We start from the raw sequence: 13,350 nt of genomic DNA on the forward strand, positions 1-13,350 counted from the left end.
AAGTTTCGTTTCCCAACAACCGTTGAACAGCAAAACTGGTTTACAAATCCCAGGTGACGTCGATAAGCTTCCTTTAACGGCCCAAAAACCGATAAATCCAACGGTTGAAGAACGTGTGACGAATGAGGGGGTAAATATAGGAGTTGAATATTGTTTTGCAAGCAAAGAAGCATAAATTCGTCCGTTATATGTGATCCATGGCCATCCAGAACTAATAACCGCTTTTCAGGGGTTAAAGGTTGGGTATACGGAATAAACACCTTTTTTAACCATTCGATACCTGTTTCATGATTTGTCCACCCGTTTTCGGTTGCATGAAATTGCCAGGTATCGAAAGGACTTAAATCAGCTGGAAACCATTGTTGCTGTACGTTTTTCCCCTTAAATATAACGAGGGGAGGTATAACAGCCCCCGTAGCTGATACACATTCGATTATGCTCGTCCAACCCCGCGTTCCAGGCTCTTTTCGCTGTAATGGCCGGATTTTATTACGCCCTAACACCAGGCCATTAGACCCTTTGCCTTCCATTATACCTGTTTCGTCCATATTCCAACGGTTGGCCGGTTTTATAGTATCGACAACGGGATTTTTCAAATAGGACCACCAAGATTTAATTACCTCGGTTGTAGCCCCATTAACCCGGGCATTTTCTATTCGCCGGGGTCTTTGGGTTTTCAAAATTGGATATCGGGCTATAAAACGGCTAACCCAATGTTTCCCAAGGCTTTTTCTTTCTCCGGCGGCCTGAAGAATTCGTTCCGCAAAATAGCGTAGTTCTTGATGCGTTGGCGGAAGGCCTAACGCGGCCTGCGCAAGTACCCAATCTGCCAAATAGGTTTCCTGCTCCTGTGAAAGCCTTTGACAAAATCTTTTCGCTTGTTGAATTGACTGGGCCCCCTTTAAACGATCGTGAAGGGTACTCCGAGGAATACCCCATTTTTGCGAGGTTTTGTGAACTGATTTGCCATTTCTTATGTCAGAAATGGCAGCAAGAAGCTGATTTTCAGTGTACTGTTTCATTGGAAGGTTTGGAGCAAGAATCTTCAAAAATCAAGTTCTAAAGTGAAAAATTCGTCTAGATATTTATAAAATAAAACAAAGGGTTGACGTGGCTGAGTAGATATTTTTAGGGGCCGGACTTTAGGGGGGTCGGAGATGTGGAGCTCAACGTTATACGTCACTTTAAAAGCGGGGCGCCACCGTAATAATACAGCTCTTGTAGCGGTGGATAAAACTCATGTGTACTTTAGCACAAAGTACCTTTGTATCGCAATTAGCACACCGCCTTCCCGGGTCCCTAGTGGATATCTAAGGTACCTACGTACCTGCTTGTTAAAGGAGGTTAAGAAATATTACAGCGCGACGCCTAGTTGGACTGCACGGCCACTTCTTCCCAGCGCCACGTAGGGCCTGAGTAGTTGGCTTATCGATAGGCGTTCTATACGCGCTTGTGCAACGGATGGTGGTGGATTGGACAGCGGATGCGTTTCCTAGAGTTTTGGCTTGTTATATGTAGTCTTTTTTTACTCCTGTCAGTTGTAGATTTCCGCAAGAGACACAAACTTATTGTGGCTTTGGTTCCCTCGACTTTCGTTCCGGCACGAGAAATAGCGAATTCTGCCCCTCAATTTACCTACATTCAACCTCTCTGTGGATGCAAGCAGCAACGCTCACCAAGGGCCTCCGATGAGCCTTTGATCCTCCACTGACTCTTCTCCCGATGAGAATTATAACATGCCCTAAATACGGAGAGTTAGGGTGGTGCAAAAGAAACATGCAATTGATCAATGCGCAAATCGAGAGGACAAAAAATTTTGTGGGGGAAGAAACGCAGACGTGTGTGTCTGGATTTGGATGTAGACCTTGGGGAAAGTTGGCTGGCAGGAAACCACTGCGACTTTTGAGGGGCGGTTTGTGGGGTTGATGTGTAGAACATTGGTGTGATGTAAAGGGAGAAGCGAAAGATAATCGCACTGAATAGGTGGCCATTTTAAGAATAGAGTCAGGCGCTATTTCCTTCCCTCTTTCTCGACTCCCTTTTTTCTTTCTAGATTGCCAGTAACCAGAGATTGCCATGGATGCCAAGCCTCCCCATCTTTTTGGCTGCACCGCTTGATCGCATCAAGCCCACCAAAGCATTCAACTAAGCCAGGGAACCACGAGCTTGTTATGCGCTAAATGGGGGCGGAACGTTCCCCGCATCTTGGGTGCACGGGGTAGTTGCGGGGGTGGTCCACTGTCGTTGAGCTCATGACAAATGGAGTCGTTGACAGTTAATCTCAAGTTCTCAACAAGGATGTGGCGATCCACCGAGATTGGAGGAGATTTTTTCTTCTTTTTTCCCGCTTTGTCCTTTCTCCGCTATGGTTGCAGCTTTCGGAGTCTGGAATCACGAACATCCAAGCAAGTCGTTCAGATAAACTTTGTGCCGTACTGGCTAACCTGGAGCTATTTATTCTAGCTTTCCTCGGTCTGCTCGTCTAATCTCAAATTCGCCTAGACCCGTCAAACAAACGGTCCAAACTAACAATCTCAGACCAGATGACAGCTCGGAAAAATGCTCGGGGACCCCTAGACTAAATGCTTAATCCGACTCCGTTCATGCCAACGTCAGCAAGCATCATCTAGCTGCAGTAAAATCGGGCCTTATCACCAGGTCTCGCATCTTCGGCACATATCCGGCAGTCGACCGGCCACCTTAATTGGAGCCCGCTCAGCAAATATCGCAGCCGTTGTCGCAGTCCAGGCCAGCATAACTCCGCACCACCCCCGCAAACCTTTGCAAAGAAAAAAGCCGGTAACCCACACGGTCATCATTTTCTCTCCACCGTCCATTCAACAAAGTGTGGAGATTTTTTTTTCCCACTCGGAAGAGCGAACCCCCGCGGGCATGTTGAGCGAATCCAAGGGCCCCTGATTATTGTACAAAAAGGGCCCTGCCCGTTCCTTCACCTGCTTCTCCTGTCAAGCTTGACCTTGGGTGTTATTCCTGTCGGGTTGTACCAGCCAAACCGTCAACATGTCGCACGCAAACCCCGATTCCAAGACGGAGGCAGAAGTCTCTAGGGCACAGACGGCCGACGACTACGATTCCGGAAACTTGAAAGAGGATGCTGGTGAGAAGCGGGATTACAGCGGTGCCGTCACCAGCACGGACCCCGCCGAAAAGGCACTTGTTCGGAAGTTGGACTGGCGCATCATGGTACAATATCGCCCTACTATTTTATTTACCTTGTTGGACACAATCAGTTTAGCTTACTGTTCGCCCTTCAAATGACAGCCCACGCTCTGCGTCATGTACTTCCTCAACTACGTCGACCGCAATGCCATCGCCCAGGCGCGGCTGAACAATCTCGAAAAGGATCTGGGCATGAGCGGTTTCGACTTTAACGTCGCCGTGTCTATCCTGTTTGTCGGCTATGTGCTGTTCCAGATCCCCAGCAACATGTTGATCACGAGGATACGGCCTAGCCTCTACATGAGCGCGTGGATGATAATCTGGGCGGTCGTCTCTGGTATGTCGGACATTTGAGGCCTGATGCGGACATTTTTACTGACAACACCTCTATAGCCTGCACTGCGCTGGTCCACAACAGGGGCGGGCTGATTGCCTCTCGCTTCTTCTTGGGTATCACCGAGGCTCCGGTATGTCATGTCCTGTTCTCCACTTGATTTTAACATCCACAACTGACAAGGCTTTCATCGTAGTTCTACCCCGGTGCGACCTACATGCTGTCCATCTTTTACCCCCGTAGAGGTTGGTCCAGTCGCTAGATACCCAGACCATGTTGCTCTAGACTGACAAAACCACAGAGGTCGCAACCCGTATCGCCCTCCTGTACTGCGCCCAAATTCTCGCGACCGGCTTCTCGGGTCTGATCGCCGCCGGCGTTTTCGCAGGCCTCGATGGCGTCCGCGGGCTCAGCGGCTGGCGATGGTGAGTCGTGTCTTTTTTCTTGACTGGAACCACCTTCTGGTCCGATTTCTGACGTTAAACAAATCAACTCTTAGGCTCTTCATCCTCGAGGGTGCAGCCACGGCTCTCATCGGCCTGCTCGGCTTCTGGCTGCTCCCCGACACGCCCCTGACGACCCGCTGGCTCAACGAGGAGGAGCGCAAGATTGCGCACGAGCGCATGGAGCGCGACCGCGTCGACGACCAGGGCGAGTCGTCGGTCATGGTCGGACTCAAGCAGGCCGTCAAGGACCCCAAGGCCTGGGCATTCTGCCTCATGCAGAACTTGCACCTGTCGGCTTGCTCGTTCAACTCTTTCTTCCCGACGTGAGTCTCCTTGTCAACACTTGGTTCCTCATCACAGCTACGACATACATTTGCTGACTAAAATAAATAAAAAAAGTGTCGTCAAAACCCTCAACTTTGACACCACCCAAACCCTCCTCATGACCTGCCCTCCCTTCATCGTGGCCGGCATGTTCGGCATCGGCTTCGGCTGGTCGTCGGGCCGCCTGCACGAGCGCACCTGGCACATCACCGTGGGCCTCGCCCTGGCCGTGGTGGGCTTCGTGCTGGCCGCCGCCGAGATGAGCGTGGCGGGCCGCTACACGGCGTGCTTCATCTTCGCCGCGGGGGCCTACTCGGTCAACTCCGTCATCATCGGCTGGGCGTCCAGCACCTGCTCGCAGACAAAGGAGAAGAAGGCCGTCGTGCTGGCCATGACCAACGTCGCGGGCCAGATCGGCTACATCTACGGCGCCTACATCTGGCCCAGCACCGACGAGCCGCGGTACACGATCGGCTTCAGCGCCAGCGCCGCGTTTGCCCTGGGGAGCATCGCGTGTGCGTGGTGGATTCGGGTTATGCTCGTCAGGGAGAACAAGAAGATTGTTGCGGCGGCGGCGGGGGCGCCGGTTAACCTATATTCGTACTGAAGACGGTATCTTGGGGAATTGATGGGCGGGATTTATAGATGAGTTGGATGTGTGTTTGCAGCGTATTTTTCCAGCAGAAAAGTGGTTTGATAATGCGAAGCGGTTGGCTTTTACATACGGTCAAGGCAAAAAATGAGGTTCTCTTCAATTGTAAGCCTTCACCAGCCCGGCGGTCAATTGACTCCCGTGTTTTCCCCAACGACAAACCATTTGTGCTTTGTGTGTGGGCTGGGCTATCCCGATGGTCAAGCCGCCAGTCGCCACTGAAGGCCATGCAGGTGGTGGCCGGAAAGTGCAAGTCCAAGCTCATAACGCATCGGATTCAGCCGAAGCCGAAAATAAATAGAGCAGCATGGGCAATTCAGGCAGCAGAGGGCCTGAGTGTCGATGCCGTACTACAGCATAAGCAGGCTCCAACTTACACTGAAAATTCACTGCTCGGCCTCCTGATCCCGTCTTGACAGTATGTTTGAGCATCCAGGCTGGAAACAATGGAGTAATCCAAAGAGGCAATCAAGAATGCCATTGACGAAAAGATCGTCCGGGCGATGCCCTAGTCGGAATCTACCGAAATGCTGATGGCCAGAGATACGCCACGCTCTCACACACCCAATCACGCTTGCGAAATACGGTTAACCGCATGCTGACCTGCTTTGTTTGCGTACAGGCGGATACTCCCGCTATTAACAAGCGCTTTGCAAGGGATGCTGCGCCCCAGATGCACGCGATATGAGCACCAGCAACTCTATCCTGTGGGTCCTTTCCTGCACCAAGGTCACATGCAATCTCTGCTCCCATCGTTCGACTAAGGAACAAACTGCAGAAACTGACTGAAAGGGATGACGGCTACTCACCTCCATCGCAGCAATGCAGCTCGTCGAGCGCGGCCTCCTCACCCTCGACGACCCCCTCCCCCCTTCCGTACTACTAGAATTCCAGCCACCCAAACCCGTAAGGACGGCAGCAAATTCATCCTCGAAACCACAAACATCCCCTCACCCTCCGTCACCTCCAAGCTCATCTTTCCCAACCCCATGGACATCCGCATGCAGTTCCACACGCCGCTCGTCTTCTCCCCCGGTGAGGCCGGCAAATGGTGCTACGGCAACGGCGCTAGACCAGGACGAGGCACCTGGGCGCTTACATGCAAAAGATACATCCTGCACCCCTGGAAATTCACAGCGCCACCTTTCGCCCGACGGACAAGGAAAAGCGCATCCACGGTGACGGCCGTGACGCTAAGACGGGCGCGGTGGTGCGCGGCAGCACGGAGGGGTTCGCGCACGTCGACGTCGTGGACGAGTGCGGCGGCGCGGGACTACGCCAGGGTGCTGTTGGGCCCCGAGGCGGCGCGGGAGTTGTTTCGGCCGCAGCTGTTGGATGCGGAGCAACCCCGACCTGCAGACTCAGCTGGCCGAGGGGCAGGATGTCAAGGCGGTGCTGATGGATTGTGGCGCTGGATGAGGGCACTGGGAAATTTAGGGGTGGGGTTATGGCGGCTTCGGGGATGATTAAATGCTATTTAGCGATTTTGGGGTTTTTGTGGCGGCGATTCTTTGTGTCTGTCGAGCGAACTAGGCTAACGACACTTGCGTGCAGTGGGTTGACTGCATTGGCGGCGCGGGTTTCTACGGCAGCCAGATCCTTCCGGTTGGAGACGAGACGACCTTGAAGCTCTACTCCAATTCCAAAAGGGAGTTCCTGACTTGGTGAAGCATGAAAAGAAAAACGAGTCAGCATAGCGCGCGTTTGATCAGCGCAAATCGAGCCAAGTCTGCAGCAGAAATCAGACCAGATAAAAGATCGGCTGAACTACCAAATGACAGCAAAAAAAAGCAGAAAAGGCGTTACGTAGCGGTGGAAGCCGGTGTTATAATTTATAAAGCAGGCATCTGTCCATCATCCAACGCTGATATTCTTCTAGTCTGTCTAAGATTGTAGAAGCCGCGTGGCCCTCCGATGTGGAAAGGTGTCCGTGCATTGAAGCCGACATCCCGACACAAAAACCACGACATTGGTAACAGTTCTAAATTATGCCTGATGGGATTTCCTGCAAATTTGAACAAACTCTTACAAGCTAAATATCATGATGACTATTGCAGACAGCACCAAACCTCTGGAACGAGTAAAACTTGGGAAAAAAAGAACCAAGGACAACATCAACTCGTAGATAGCGGATGAAGGTCGAAAAGCCCAATAATCTAGTCCGAATCCGGGTATGGAAAAGTTGGCTACATGGGACTCTTTCCCCTGGCCACGAGCAACTCGTTGAGCTTGGCAAGGTTCGTTTGGTAATCGAGAAGGATGTATGCCTTGCTGCCTCCATACTCTGAAACTCTGGGGCTGTGCATGGCTTCTCGTTGACGTTATCCGGCGTGCCCCCTCGAGCACACAACAGCCTTCATCGTAATCAAATTGAGCGGCACTCTGCCCCAGTCGGGGCACTTTGGGAGAGGCTTGCGATGTAGTATGGTATATCCATCAGATTCCACAGGATCCGCTGCCACGCCGGCGGCGAAGATAATGGCAAAGGTCAACAATGCATTTTTTTCTTCTAGGGTTCACTCTCTAGAGCGACTACGAAACAACAACAGATCAAACAGCTGTGAGGTTTAACGAAACAACGGTTCCAAAAAAAGAGTAAAACTGCAAAAGAGCGACAAGACAAAGGAAATAACAGAAAAAGAAAAAGCGGAAAAGACTGTGAGCTGCAGGGCAAAAGAGCGTGCGCAGGTAAGAGCAAAAGGAGAAAAGGAAAAATTTATGCAAACAGAACGAAACGCAGTCCATCACCTTTTATCGTAATAGCATCTTGATCAACACCTAGGGTCAATGGCCGCGGATAAGTTGTTGCAACCAAGCCCACGTCCACCATGGCTCATCCCGGTCAAGATAGCCAGGTACTTGCCAGAGCGAACTGTTATAAATAAATCGGTCCCAGGACCGAGTCAGCCGCCTTCGGAATGTCTACGAATTTTATGCCATCATATAAAAGAGGGTTCCCCCGACCCCTGGTCCCATGCTTCTTACGACGCCGCGCCATCTAAATTTCCCCTCGGAGGAGGGGGGCTGTGCTACAACTCGATCTTTTATCCGTATTTGACAAAGAATCAACCCCTCCCACGTTTCCCACCACCGAATTACGTTATCGGCTCAATACAAGCTTTTTTGCCAAACCAACCGCCACACTGTTGGAAAACCCCCTGACAAAGTACACTCACGGCCAACCCCCAACCGCCTTCACTCGGTGCAACTTGCTATCAAAGTCTGTTTTTTTTTTCTTGGATCTTCCACGATTCCACTCCGAGACATCAGATTCAGAGGTCATCAAACGCGCGATTCGAGCTGCCCTTGGTATCGGGACGGCAAAAATGCAGAGAATCAGATACAGCCAAGTGATTGCGCCAAAGGGGCGGCGCTGGTTCGCGGCGCTGGACTTGAAGCTCCGACGACTGAGGTCCATCTTGTTCAAAGAGGTGGCGGTTTAGCACAAGATCAATAGTCGGATGGAGTGCCGATTCGACGCCAATGGGCTTGTGGCAGGTGGAAATGAAGTACTGAGTAATGAAAGGCGGCTCGGATGCCACCGAATGTGTGGATTTATCCTCGACCAAACCGACGATTGAATGCATTGTAAGCCATGGCAACTCAGCGTTATTTTACAGCTGGGAAGGCTGGGATGTGAATATTTTTTGTAGGCAAATATGGACGCGCATTGCAAAAAATGACAGAAAAGGAAGGGAGATTGATATATACTATAGTAGAGACAACTGTGCTTCCCGTACAGAAACTAGTTCGCTGCAATATAAAGTAATTTGTTTTGGATAGGGGGCTGGGGGCTGAAGAGAGGGTCTGGGAACCAACGGATGTTGGGTAACAAGGTCCCAGAAAAGCCATGCTCTATCAAGGTTATGAATACTAGGCTATTTGGAAAAGTAACAATATACGTGCAAATTTTACTCGTCAAACTTTGGTTCTATTCATGTGTATGTATTATTGTAAATTGCAGCTTCTGTAGTGTGGTCACGTCGACCATATAATATCGTCCAATGAGCTCCCGCCGCCCAATCTCCCAGCCCTAGTCTATCTTCCGCCTCCACGATTAGAGGCACCCTTGCCACCTCGACTTCTACCCGACGCATGCGCGGGCATCCTCGCGTCCGCCGCCGCCTTGTCATGGGCCATTTGTGCTTGGTTGACTTGCCATTTTTGCTTACTCAATTGCTTTGCATCTTCCTTTTCCTGCTCTTGAGCTCTCCACTGACTGCTCCCCGAGAGGAAATAGTTCATCCTGTGTCGGTTGATCAACCTCCAATAGTCCTCGTCGCTTGGGTGCCAGACATGGAGAGAGTCCCCGACCGGCGTCCGCTTTTGCAGGACTTCGGAGTCTAAAGTGTGCGCTTGGATCTCTGCAAAACGAAAGTAATGCCAAAATTGTTAGTGGAAAGGGTTGTTAGGTGGTGTAAGCTGCAATTCAATGGAGACAGTGACCGTTTCCAAAGCTATCCAAGCTGTTTATGAAAACAAAACCAGGGTTTATTGCATTGGGCTCACGGAACTAACCATTAACTCTAGGTGCAATTATATGGGTATCTTTATCATCATGGTCATCGAGCCGTCTAGGGGCCGCAGTAGCGATGCTAGCCAGCACGGCAATGATAAAGGGGACCGTAAGATGCATTATGATGAAGAAGTTGAAAAAGCAATTTGCTGTTTAAACAAAATTATTTACTTGTGAATAACATAACCTTTAAAACCCAATAGTACGCAGAGACAGGAACTATCGCTTAATCAAAGAGATGTTTGCTTCATTTATATGCAATCTCCTACCTTATTTTTAATACCCGATATTAATAACAAAGAACCGACTTTCAACGGACAAGCCAGTCGAACACCCTCCAAGCCTACGCCTAGTCGATGAGAATTTAGTTGATATGTCGGCCATGCCGTACACGAGTTGAACCAAGGGTCTATTTATAGGTTGTTATGTCCGGCTACTGGATGCCACAGGTACCTAGGTACCTACTGATGTGTAGCTGGATGTATAATTAGTAAAGCAGCTGCTCCTCTTCTCCGCTTTTCACTATTAATGGTACTCGGGGGTTGTTCGTTGTGGGCACCCTTAAACAGGGGGTCCCAAAAATCTGGATCACATTAATTTGGATCACTAAATTTTATATGGGAAGATGCACAATTTGTTTAACATTGTGAACTTGAATTACTTATATTCTAACAACCAGGCTTTTTAACGTTTGTTTGGAACTGACTTTTTGAAAGTTTTATATGTTATTATTTGCATACCAAAACAAATAATTTCAAAGGGATTGTGCAAATTATAAATAACGATAACAATTGTAAATGTTTACAATATTCACAATGCGTTTAGTATTGTGGGTTATTTTGAATTAGTTTGTGTTAGCATTTTGTTTCTTATATTTATATTAGTTTCCACGATTTTTTAAAAATATTATACCATTTGGTATATGAATAAAGCTGTCAAGGAGGTTTAAAATAGCAGCCCCCAAGTAGATAATAAAAGCGTGGTTGCTAAAATATACACAGTTAAGCTCGAAAATTTTCATTTTTCCATACAAAATTCACTGATCTAAATTTTTGGGACCCCCTGTCCAAGGGAGCCTACAACAAATAGCCCCCAGGTAGGTATTTTTTGAGCCGTCATACCATCTGCCTTTCTTATTAATGACCTTGTACGAGATCTGAAAAAAAAGAATATGGTAAACATGACAGCATCTATCTTTGCCACGCTTGGTCACAGGCTTGGTGTCCTTGCGTGGTGAATTGAGATTTGGTTGCACCCAAATGCCGCATGATCTTGTAACCTTGTTGTAGGGCTGGAATTAATGCTACTGCTCAGATTGCACTGCTCCCCGCTTTCTTTCACCTTTCACCTGCATTACTCAGGCAGCTGTGTATCGTTGAATCCGACTTGAAGGCTGAAGGGTGCGCAGATGGCCACGTCAGGCCCACCGGCTGGGCCGTTCAAGATATGAATAGAACCATGCTGCAGGCAGAACCTGGTCTACATGATTCACACCTCCCATGCTGCTGGAATGGACGGGCGGAGCGTTGCGCTGCACTGCCCGTTCTGCCTAGCGTGAAAAGAAACATATCAACCTCCTGCCATCCACCACCAAGGTCAAATTCAGCGTCGTTGGAAGCGAAGCTTTAGCCGGTTGCTTTCTCAAAAATCGTCAATGTCGCGAGATAAAAAATAACGAGGACGGGAAAGCGAACGCTCGCAGCCGCTGGTGTGACTGACTCGCAAGATGGTTGAGCCGAGTGCGAGCCCGCTGTGCTCCCGCCCCCAACGGTCTAGGCCACGCGCGATGCGAGTTCCACCTCGGACTTGTTTGGGCCATCGAGTGCCGCCAACCGGTACTGCGGCCAGTATATGAAAGCGAAAAAAGGCCGAAGGAAGCGAGCCGTTTTGCTGGATTGGCAAGTATGAATATGACGCTCACACTTTGGCAGGCTTGATCACGGTGAAGACTGTTTGGTGTAGGGAAGAGTGGGTTTTCGCATACCCGAAATATGCTAAAGTATGTTTCGAGAATAACTAATATTATCCGCTCAAAAAAAAAAAAAAAGAAAAAAAAAAAGAAAAGAAAAAACCCGCTTCCCCTCCTCCCGCTGCCCTCAAAACCCCCCTCGGAGGCTATCGCAGCGGTCCATAATCCTCGCCTCGCCTTTCTGTCTCCCTCCATCTGACTTTATACATTGCAGTGGTTCTGTTCAATATATAATTCCAGCTTTGAACCTTTTGGGAAGTCCGCACTGTCATCTGTCAAGTCGCAGGCGCAATAATACCCGCACTGGACTTTGATGTTAGGAGCATTAGGAATCTGAATCGGGGTGGGCGTGTCCCTTTTGATGCACTGTGTGAAGAGCAAATCCTCGGGTATGCCGAGGAAGCCCGTCTTCATGATTCCGACCTCGCATCCATTGAATTTGGCATTCAGTTTGTCGTCTTATTTGCCGGGGACGGGAGAGGCGAGGCTTGCTGAAAAGGCCACGATGGCAAAGAAGATGTATCGCATTGTTGCTTTGATTGTATCCCGAGTTTGCGTAGTTTGGAAAAAGCGAGTGGGAGATGATGAAAAGGCTATGACAATTGTATCTGTCTGTGATTTGTTTGGTTGACGAGCCGTTGTAGTAAAAAGAATGTCGATGCAACTTTCGGATAAAAGGCCGGTGTCAGGAAGCAAGGTTTGGGGAAGAGGTGGAGGAACAGTCGAGCTTAAATATATTAAGATATTGTATTGCAAAGGAAGGATAACATCATGTGACAATGTTAACAGAAAATAACACATTCCTCTAAATTAGGATTGTGGCCGCGTGCCAAAGTGGCAAGTAAGGTAACATTGGTATAAAGCAAAGCAAAATTATAAAAACATTATACTTTGGTATCAATATGATCTGTCTTTGAAACATGTAACGTAAATACGGCTGCAGCATGGTTTTGTTTCAGTGAAACTTTAAGGCCGGGGTCTTGGGCTTAATTTTCCCTGTATCGCACCAAAACCTTGGGAACAGCATCTGGGGCTGATTATTGGCCAGATGCATTGAGTACTTGCACTACCGGTGTGGTTCGACCTCCTTAATGTTCTCAAATCGTCCGGGATAAGCAGATATTCGAGTTGCCCCTTGGGCTACACTTTGGCGCTGGTTCGAATAATAACAGATTGAACAGCTGAGAGGGGAATTGATTTTGCTCGGCACTCCTACATCCATTGGCTATCGTATTGTGCATGTTGTTCTTTTCGATACATTAGATAATTTTAATCAAGTGTAGAGAGGTCTTTTTTCGCTTTCTGTACTCATGTTCCTTTGTCTTTATGGTTGTATATGATATCCGCACCTTTTAGCACTGGTACACTAGATCTAGTCTCTCATCTGTCAAGCATCGAAATAATTGGGGTTATTTTGGTAATTTCTGCCGTGATAAGAATAGCAACATTGTTCACTTTTTGCTACATTGAAAAGTTTCGAATCCCGCACAACTCATGTTTATTTTTAATTATTAACAGACGTAATCCCAACGTCAGGTTCAACTGTTTCAAAACCTGTCTGCCAGAATACCCGACGCGTGGCTGGCGTAGTCGATAAAATTGAGGAAAATGCATAATGTAGTTATTTTAAATTTGAATAGTTCGGCGACACTCGCGAGTGTTACGCTCGAAATATATCTTTGGCCAATGAGGATTGAATCTGTCTCGGAAGTAAAAGTAGCTTTGATAAGCAATTCAGTCAAGATAGAGCGTTCAAACAACATACTGTCTGTTAATAATCGCAAGGTTCAACCCGTTTTCCTTGAGCGCGGCAGCTTCGACCAGAAGGAGTCTTTTTAGAACAGAGACGTACTAGACTAATTTTGACAGGGAAATGAACAAAAGTACTCGTCTTGACATTTTACCAGATACTGTACACAATCCCTACGT

The 13,350-nt window shown here is 48.6% G+C and overlaps 4 protein-coding genes across 4 annotated transcripts; 2 read left to right on the forward strand and 2 right to left on the reverse strand.

Annotated features, from left to right (window-relative positions):
• Positions 1-2,374: 2,374 nt before the first annotated feature.
• MGG_05413 (MFS transporter) lies at positions 2,375-5,028 on the forward strand. The gene is made up of 7 exons (XM_003710225.1): positions 2,375-3,204; positions 3,283-3,517; positions 3,574-3,647; positions 3,711-3,759; positions 3,816-3,939; positions 4,014-4,283; positions 4,360-5,028. The coding sequence occupies exons 1-7, from the start codon at positions 3,022-3,024 to the stop codon at positions 4,889-4,891; spliced, it is 1,467 nt and encodes a 488-aa protein (XP_003710273.1). The 5' UTR covers positions 2,375-3,021; the 3' UTR covers positions 4,892-5,028.
• Positions 5,029-5,925: 897 nt separating this feature from the next.
• MGG_05414 (uncharacterized protein) lies at positions 5,926-6,402 on the forward strand (the record flags this gene model as incomplete). Its single annotated transcript, XM_003710226.1, has 1 exon — positions 5,926-6,402. The coding sequence occupies one exon, from the start codon at positions 5,926-5,928 to the stop codon at positions 6,400-6,402; it is 477 nt and encodes a 158-aa protein (XP_003710274.1).
• A 1,806-nt stretch (positions 6,403-8,208) lies between these two features.
• On the reverse strand, positions 8,209-8,523 carry MGG_16356 (uncharacterized protein; the record flags this gene model as incomplete). Its single annotated transcript, XM_003710227.1, has 1 exon — positions 8,209-8,523. One exon carries the CDS (start codon positions 8,521-8,523, stop codon positions 8,209-8,211), a length of 315 nt encoding a protein of 104 aa, XP_003710275.1.
• A 451-nt stretch (positions 8,524-8,974) lies between these two features.
• On the reverse strand, positions 8,975-9,572 carry MGG_05416 (uncharacterized protein; the record flags this gene model as incomplete). Its single annotated transcript, XM_003710228.1, has 2 exons — positions 8,975-9,300; positions 9,455-9,572. 2 exons carry the CDS (start codon positions 9,570-9,572, stop codon positions 8,975-8,977), a joined length of 444 nt encoding a protein of 147 aa, XP_003710276.1.
• Positions 9,573-13,350: the final 3,778 nt, after the last annotated feature.

The sequence above is a fragment of the Pyricularia oryzae genome, chromosome 1 (assembly GCF_000002495.2).
Source record: "Pyricularia oryzae 70-15 chromosome 1, whole genome shotgun sequence".
Taxonomy (NCBI): domain Eukaryota; kingdom Fungi; phylum Ascomycota; class Sordariomycetes; order Magnaporthales; family Pyriculariaceae; genus Pyricularia; species Pyricularia oryzae.